Source organism: Tachyglossus aculeatus, chromosome 4 (assembly GCF_015852505.1).
Source record: "Tachyglossus aculeatus isolate mTacAcu1 chromosome 4, mTacAcu1.pri, whole genome shotgun sequence".
In the NCBI taxonomy this organism is placed as follows: Eukaryota; Metazoa; Chordata; class Mammalia; order Monotremata; family Tachyglossidae; genus Tachyglossus; species Tachyglossus aculeatus.
Window position 1 is genome coordinate 102,485,752 of NC_052069.1, and position 8,688 is coordinate 102,494,439.

General features: G+C 47.2%; 1 protein-coding gene across 1 annotated transcript in view; it reads right to left on the reverse strand.

Moving 5' to 3' along the window:
- Nucleotides 1-8,688, reverse strand: part of ADGRD2 (adhesion G protein-coupled receptor D2) — an 82,675-nt gene that overhangs the window by 33,400 nt on the left and 40,587 nt on the right. Inside the window, exons 2-3 of the mRNA XM_038745654.1 lie at nucleotides 3,550-3,629; nucleotides 661-749 (exon numbers count right to left, since the gene is read on the reverse strand). Coding sequence (XP_038601582.1) covers nucleotides 661-749; nucleotides 3,550-3,629 — 169 coding nt within the window. The remainder of the gene's footprint in view (nucleotides 1-660; nucleotides 750-3,549; nucleotides 3,630-8,688) is intronic.

The window sequence follows — 8,688 nt, forward strand, 5'->3', positions numbered from 1 at the left end:
ACGTGAGCAGGGCCTGTGTCCAACCCGATTAGATTGTATCTACCCAGTGCATAGCAAGCGCTTAACAAATACCACAATTATTATTATTATCATTATTATTAAAGCACTGTACTAAGCGTTTGGGAGACTACAATCTAACAAAAGACACATCCCTGAAATAGACACAGTGCTCTGCACACAGTATGCACTCAAAAAAATACAACTGATTGATTGATCTGTCCACTACACCACACTGCTTTCCTAACTCTTTGCTTCTGGCTCAAGTCTCCGTGGACTGGACACAGAGAATAACTAGTCAGCAGAGGCTTGCGAGGGGGAGTTAGCCTTCAGCCTTCTCTGAACAGTTGTTAATGAATATAAAATAAAATATAAAATAAAGAGAGACGCCTCTTCTCCAGGGAGCAAGCCCATCCCACCCCCGCCACCCCAAACTCCTTGGTTCAGTGGGACTGCTAGGATGCAAGGATGGAGGGGAGAGCTGACTTCTGAGCCCAGTGGCTACGAGGGGGTCTCTCTGTCCACCTCCTCCTCATTTTCCCGTCTGTCCCAGGGCTCTGGAGGGACTGTTAGGGATGGGGAAGTGACCCCCAGCCCCTCAATTTCCCGGGCCACAGCCCCCCAACCTCTCCCCACCCTGGATCCTCCAGGCCGGGCTCTCACCTTCCGTCCTCCTGTCCGTCCTCCTGTCCGTCCTCCTGTCCGTCCTGGCTGGGCGACCCCCGACCCTGCTCTGTCTCTCGGCCCTCTCCCTGCAGCCGTTGGGGAGGGGGCAGGAGGCGGGCTGTGGGCGGTGTTTGCAGCAGCCCCGGCCCCTAGGACCCAAGTCAGGAGCGGTCTGCCCTTGGGCAGGGAGGGCAGAGAGCACAGAGCCTCAGGGGCTGCGGCTTGACAGCAGGTTATTATTATTATTATTATTATTATTATTATTATATTTGTTAAGCGCTTACTATGTGCCAGCCACTGTACTAAGTGCTGGAGTGGTTATAAGCAAATCAGGTTGGACCCAATCCCTGTTCCATGTGGGGTTCAGAGTCTCAACCCCATTTTCACAGATGAGGTCACTGACGCCCAGAGAAGAGAAGCAGTGTGGCTCAGTGGAAAGAGCATGGGCTTTGGAGTCAGAGATCATGGGTTCAAATCCTGGCTCTGCCAATTGTCAGCTGTGTGACTTTGGAGACAGAGATCATGGTTTCAAATCCTAGCTCCGCCACTTGTCAGCTGTGTGACTTTGGGCAAGTCACTTAACTTCTCTGGGCCTCAGTTACCTCATCTGTAAAATGGGGATTGACTGTGAGCCCCCTGTGGGACAACCTGATCACCTTGTAACCTCCCCAGTGCTTAGAACAGTGCTTTGCACATAGTAAGTGCTTAATAAATGCCATCAAAAAAAAAAGTGGAGTGACTTGTCCAAGGTCACACAGCAGACAAGTGGCAGAGTTGGAATTAGAACTCATGACCTTCTGACTCTCAGGTCTGGTACTCTATCCACTGTGCCATTCTGCCCTCTCCCACTTCCCTTCCTTCCCCCCCCCCCACCCCCTGCCCCCACACCTTGCAGCATCTCACTCTGCACTCTGCAGGTACCTCACACCCATCCAAGGACCCCTGCCACCTCAGAGACTTTGAATTGACTCTCTCACTCTTGCTCCTGGGGGCTTGGGACCTGAGAGAGGGAGCGGGAACAGATAATAATAATAATAATAATAACAATAATAATAACAATAATAATAATATTTGGAGAAGCAGCATGGCTCAGTGGAAAGAGCACGGGCTTTGGAGTCAGAGGTCAGGGGTTCAAATCCCAGCTCCACCAGTTGTCAGCTGTGTGACTTTGGGCAAGTCACTTAACTTCTCTGGGCCTCAGTTACCTCATCTGTAAAATGGGGATTAAGACTGTGAGCCTTCCGTGGGACGACCTGATCACCTTGAAACCTCCCCAGCACTTAGAACAGTGCTTTGCACATAGTAAGCACTTAATAAATGCCATCATCATTATTATTATTATTATTTGTTGAGCACTTGCTAGGTACAGGCACTGTACTAAGCACTGGGGTGGATACAAGCAAGCAAATCAGGTTGGACTCAGGCCCTGTACCGTATGGAACTCACAGCCTCGAGCCCCATTTTACAGAGGAGATCACTGAGTAGGTCACAGCAGTTTTGAGCCCTTAAAAGTGACCTTAAAGTAGTCCTAATGCTCATTTTTTTGGGTGGTTGGGACAGGAATTCCATGTCCTTCCCACTCTTCCTCTCTGTGAAAGCAGAGAGACCTGTCTTGGGGGGAGGGGACAGAAGGGGAAAACAACTGGGTTGGTCATGAACACACACAGATGCCCAGCCTCCATTTTTTATGGTATTTGTTAAGAGCTTATTTCTGTGCAGTACTAAGCCCTGGGATAGCCAGGTTGGAAGACAGTTCTTGTCCCACTTGGGGCTCTTAATCCCCATTTTACAGATGAAAGGAACTGAGTCACAGTAAAGTGAAGTGACTTGCCCAATCCTACACAAGTGGTGGAGCCGGAATTAGAACCCAGGTCCTTCTGACTGCTCTATCCATTAGGCCAGGCTGCTTCTCAACTTCCCTTAGGAGTGGGCTTCGCTGGTTGATGTGTGAGTCACCCAGAGAGGAGGAATGAATGCGTCCAGGACCCCGGCCCAGGAAATCTGTGGTTCTCACTTCTGTCACCCATGAACAACCACCGGCTTCCCACTGCAGTCTGATTTCTAGCCCAGAACCTCCAGCCTCTTTTCCCTCCTCCACCCTGTCAATTTCCCTCTCCCCCAAGTAGCACCTAGCCCAGTATTACTTAGTACAGTGCTCTGCACACAGTAAGTACTCACTAAATATGATTGAATGAATGTTTAAACATTCACAGGTGTCTTTACTCAAGGCTGGTTGAGCAGCACACCACAGACACCCATGGAGAAATACAAATAAAGTTGATTTATTCTGGTCATAAAATCCCTACCCATTGAGATACTTTCACCCCCCTTTCACCACCCCAATTTCAAGACACATCACACCCCAGCCTCAAATTAAAGGCTGAAGCACAGTCTGGAAAAAGAGGGTTGGGGCAGAGCAGGAAGGAAGCTGAAAGGTCCCCAGCTCTACAGTAACCATGGCGACCCAGGACAGCAAAGAGAAAAGGTTCCATGACTAGACAAGAGGCCACTGACTCCTGCTCCCAACCCCTCAATCCTGGCAGTGCAGAATTGAGTCTGAGTCTGAAGGAAGGAAAGATCTGGAGTTTGTGGGCTCACAGGACTTGTTTCTTCACCAGGAAATCATGTTGGTTCAGTTTAGCTGCAACCTTGAGCTTGTGTCTCTCTCCTCCCTTTCACTGCCCCATGACCCAGCACCACATTGAAGACATCGTGGGTCGTGGGTCAATCTCCCTCAGAATGGCCTCCTGTTCTGAGGGGTGAGAGGGCCTATATCCTAAGGAGAGCCCAAGAGCCACTGCTACGATGTCACACAGCCTTAACAGATCCCTGTCAGAACACTGGACTCATAGTTTCTGCCTTTGACTGCTGGCCACCTTCACCTACTGGAGGATGGACTGGTTTTGGTACTGCATGCGGATCACCAAGCCCAGGACATCAAATATCTTGGTCAATGCCACCACCGCCTGCAATAAGGTCTGCGTTTCTTACTTCAGCCTGGGGAAATCTTTCCTGGGTCAGCTTGAAGGAGTGAAAGGAAGAGGAAGGTCGCCTGAAAAGCCTTTTACCTTTGGCTTTTTTTTCTTTTATGGTACATGTTAAGCCTTTACTAAGTGCCAAGTCCTGAATTAAGCACTGGTGTAGTTGGATAATCAGGTTGGAGACAGTTCCTGGCCTACATGGGTTTCATAGTCCAAGTGCAGGTGTTAGGAGTGGGGGAGGTGGGGAAGCAGGAGGGAGGGACTTTAGGAAGCACTCTATGGCTTAGTGAATAAAGGACAGTCTCTTCCTCCCTTCAAGGCCTTTTCCTCCCTTCAAGGCCCTACTGAGAGCTCACCTCCTCCAGGAGGCCTTCCCAGACTGAGCCCCCTCCTTCCTCTCCCCCTTGTCCCCCTCCCCTTCCCCGCATCTTACCTCCTTCCCTTCCCCACAGTACCTGTATATATGTTTGTACATATTTATTACTCTATTTATTTATGTATTTATTTTACTTGTACATATCTATTCTATTTATTTTATTTTGTTAGTATGTTTGGTTTCGTTCTCTGTCTCCCCCTTTTAGACTGTGAGCCCACTGTTGGGTAGGGACTGTCTCTATATGTTGCCAACTTGTACTTCCCAAGCGCTTAGTACAGTGCTCTGCACACAGTAAGCGCTCAATAAATATGATTGATTGATTGATTGATTGTTTGACAGGACTGGGAGTCAGGAGACCCGGGTTCTAAATCCCAACTTCACTAGCCTCCTGGGTCCTTGGGCAAGTCACTTACCTTCTCTGTGCCTCAGTTTCATCTGTAAATGGGGATTCGATGCACTTCCTACTTAATACCGGGAGCCCCATGGGGGACAGACACTGTGTGCCACCCATTTACCTTGTATGCATCCCAACTTAATAAATTACAGCTGAAGAACTGAATTTAAGATGCACAGTAGGAAGAACTTACTGATCTTCAGGGCAATTAATTCTGTGGCTTTTATTTTTCCAAAGTGCCTTACCCTCACAATATCCTTGTGAATAGGGGGAGACAGGTATCATGATCTCCAATTTGTTATTATCCCTGTCTGTGAACCAATGGACCTCTCTGCCCCTCTGAAGAAGACCTCTTTATACCACTTTTAGGAAACGGTGCTCATTCTAGACAGGGAACACATCTGTCAACTCTGTTGTACTCTCCCAAGCGTTTAGTACAGTGCTCTTCAGATAGTAAGTGCTAAATTATATCATTATGATGAGGATGGTGATGATGATGATAATAATAATAATAATGGCATTTGTTAAGCACTTACTTTGTGCTAAGCACTGTTCTGAGCGCTGGGGTAGATACAAGCAAATCGTGTCAGACAGAGTCCCTGTTCCACATGGGGCTCACAGTCTCAATCCCCGTGCAGATGGAGTAACTGAGGCACAGAGAAGTGAAGCGACTTGCCCAAGGTCACACTGCAGACAAGGGGCAGAGCTGGGATTTGAACCCATGACCATCTGACTCCCAGGCTCTGTCCACTACATCATGCTGCTTGATGGCTGTGGAGGAATGTAATGGAAGAGAGAAGCAGCTTCTTGAGCAATTATGACTCCCCTCTCCTAACCCTACAATCTCACGTGCCCATCTGATTCTTTTGAGCTAGCCTGGGGCTCAGCATCCCCAGCCACACATGTCCATGAGGGCAGAGAGTTCAAGACAAAGTCATCTCTGGGCAGCTGCCCTTCCCCCTCCTCTTCTCTAATCCCAACTAGGCTTCGGAGAACCATGATCAGCATGAAGCAGCACAGTGTAATGGATAGAGCATTGGCTTGGGAGTCAGAAGGTCATGAGTTCTAATCGTGGATCCTCCACTTGTCTGCTGGGTGACCTTAGGCAAGTCACTTTGCTTGTCTGTACCTCAGTTACCTCATCAGTAAAATAGGGAATAAGACTGTGAGCCCTGTGCAGGACAGGGACTGTGTCTAACCAAATTTGCTTGTATCCACCCAGAGCTTATTACAGTGCCCCACACATAATCAGTGCTTAACAAATACCGTAAGTAATTATTATTATGATTAGATGCCCCAGGCAGCCAGAGACACCTACTTCTTCACCTAGCCCTGAGATCACAGAACCATGGAGGAGATTGGGCACTCACAGCCCTTTGAGTAAATGTAGATGGGGGGCCGGGGGTGGTAGTGAAGAGGGTGACTGGGCATCTAGAGCTACCTGAACAAGTTAACACACCTACCCCAGGTCCAGTTCAAGAGTACATCTCCTCTAAAAGGTCTTCCCTGATTAAGCCCTCTTTCCCCCGGCTCCCTCTCCCTTCAGCATCATCTCTGGACTTGAATCTGTGCCTCTGGGAATTTGATATTTGCCCCACTCTCAAGCCCACAGTATATATGTAAATTATATATTATATATGATTTATTTATATTAATGTCTGTCTCCCTCTCTAGACTGTAAGCTTTTTGTTGGCAGGGTACATATCTACCAACTCTTGTATTGTACTCTCCTAAGTATATACATTACAGTGCTCTGCACATAGTATGCATTCATTAGATACCACTGATGATGATGATGATGATGATGACCAAACTAGACATCTCCATACAGCCTGGGAGATAGCCCCTTACCTACTGACCCAAGGCAAGTAGCAAGTTTCGCATAGGATTTTGTGTTGCTGACAAAGTAGATTTAAGCCAAGGCCTGTTGGCAAGCCCTGAGATTTCCTCTGCCCTTGAAGCAAGATTTTATTGGGCCCCATAGTGGGCAGAGCCCTGAGCTAGGGGGCTGGGAGTTACCCTGGTAGCAAAGACGGTACCTGCTTTTGAAACGCTTAGTGTCTCATGAAAGAGGTAGAATAAATGAGAAAACACTGGTGAGGTAAAACAAGTTTACCTTTCCTCAATAGCTTCCCTGACATCAGACAACTGAGACACCTGGCACTTCTGCTGGAGAATAAGAACCTTTCATATGGTCTGGTTTGCTGTCAGATGTCCTTGCAAAAACCTGGCATAGGCTATGAAGGAAATGTCTCAGTGGGGTGGTTTTTCCTGAGGGGATCTGGGCCTAGCTGAGTGCTTACTGTGTGCAAAGCATTGGACTAACCACTTAGTAGAGTACAATACAACAGAGCTGGTAGACACATCTCCTGCCCACAGTGAGCTTACAGTCTAGAGGAGGAGACAAATATCAAAATAAATTATGGATATGTTCATAAGAGCTTGTGGGGCTGAGGGTTCACAGGCAATGCTGAAGGGAGGAGTAGAGGAAATGAGGTCTTAGTCAGGGAAGGCCTCTGGGAGGAGATGTGATTTTAATAAGGCTTTGAAGGTGGGGAGAGCGGAAGTCTGATATGAAGCAGGAGAGAGTTCCAGGCCACAGAGAGAATGTAGTCAAGGTTTTGGTGGTGAGATAGGTGAGATTCAGTTACAATGAATAGGTTGGCAAAGTAAGCGGACTGGGTTGTAGTAGGAACCTTACTTTAGGCAGGGAGCGTGTCTGCCAACTGTTGCATTGTTCTTTTCCAAGGACTTAATGCAGAGCTCTACACATAGTTAAGTGTTCAATAAATACTATTGATGATGATGATGATGATGATGATGATGATGATGATGATGATGTAATCAGCAAGGTAAGATAGGAGGGGGCCAAGGTGCTTTAAAGTCAATGGTCAGGAATGTCTGTTTGACATGGAGGTGAATGGGCAATCACTGGAGGTTCTTGAAGAGTGGAGAACCATGGAATGTACTTTTTTTAAGAAAAATGATCCTGGTAGCAGAGTGAAGTGTGGACTGGAGTGGGGAGACACAAGATGCAGAAAGTTCAGCAAGGAGGCTGATGTAATAGTCAAGGCAGGATAGGAAAACTGCTTAGATGAACATGCTAGCAGATCAGATGGAGAGGAAAGGGCAGATTTTAGTGATGTTGTGAAGGTAAAACTGACAGGATTTGGTCACAGATTGAATATGTAAGTTGAATGAAAGAGATGAGTTGAAGATATTGCCAAAGTTATGGGCTCTTGATACAGGGAGGATGATGGTGTTATGGGCTGTTGATACAGGGAGGATGATGGTGTTGTCTACAGTGATGGGAAAGATGGGGAGGGGAGGGTTTGGGTGGGAATATGAGGAGTTTTGTTTTGGACATGTAAAGTTTAAGGTGTTGGTGGGACATCCAAGTAAAGATGTCCCGAAAGCTGGAAGAAATGTGAGACTGAAGAGAAGGAGAGAGATCAAGGCTGGAGATGTAGATTTCGGAATCATCTATGTAAAGATGGTAGTTGAAGCTGTGGGAGCGAATGACTTCTCCTAGATGAAGAGGACCCAGAACTGAGTCTTGAGGGACTGCCACAGTTAAAAACTGGGAGGCAGAAGAAAAGCCTGTGAAAGAAACTGAGAATGAGTAGCCAGAGAGGTAGGAGAACCAGGAGATAACTAAATGCCCCAGTTTCCTCATCTATTAATTGGGGATAAAAGGCCTGCTGTTCTTACCTCTTCAAGCCCTTTGTGGGATAAACACTGTGTTTGATGTAGTGATCTTCTACCTACCCTAGTACTTGGATGAAGTAATCAATCAATCAATCATATTTATTAAGTATTTTCTGTATTCAGAGCACTGTACTAAACACTTGGAAGAGTAAAATATAACAGAATTGGTAATAATAATAATAATAAAGAATTTGCTGAGAAGGCAGCCGAAGAACACTGGACACAGTATTTGCTGCGGGGCTTCAACTTGCCAAGATGCACCCAAGATAGGTCCATATTAGCTGTTCATCCGCTTCTCTCTCTTGGAGAATGCCAGCATTTGTATTCACCCATCAAACCCCAGCTGGTGCCAGAGAGTGTCTTTCCCCCCACCCCCCAACATTGCCAAGGGTCCCCATGGACGGGCCAGGTTTAATCTTGTTTTCCCAGATGGTTCTCATTGTCTGGACCGAAAGTGCAATGTGGCCTCCACCATTAATTCCCAGTTTTATGGCTTTCCAGTGACAGGGGCATTGTCCAAGACAACAGATTGAGCAGTGTCACTGCCCAGCAGGACAACAGCCATT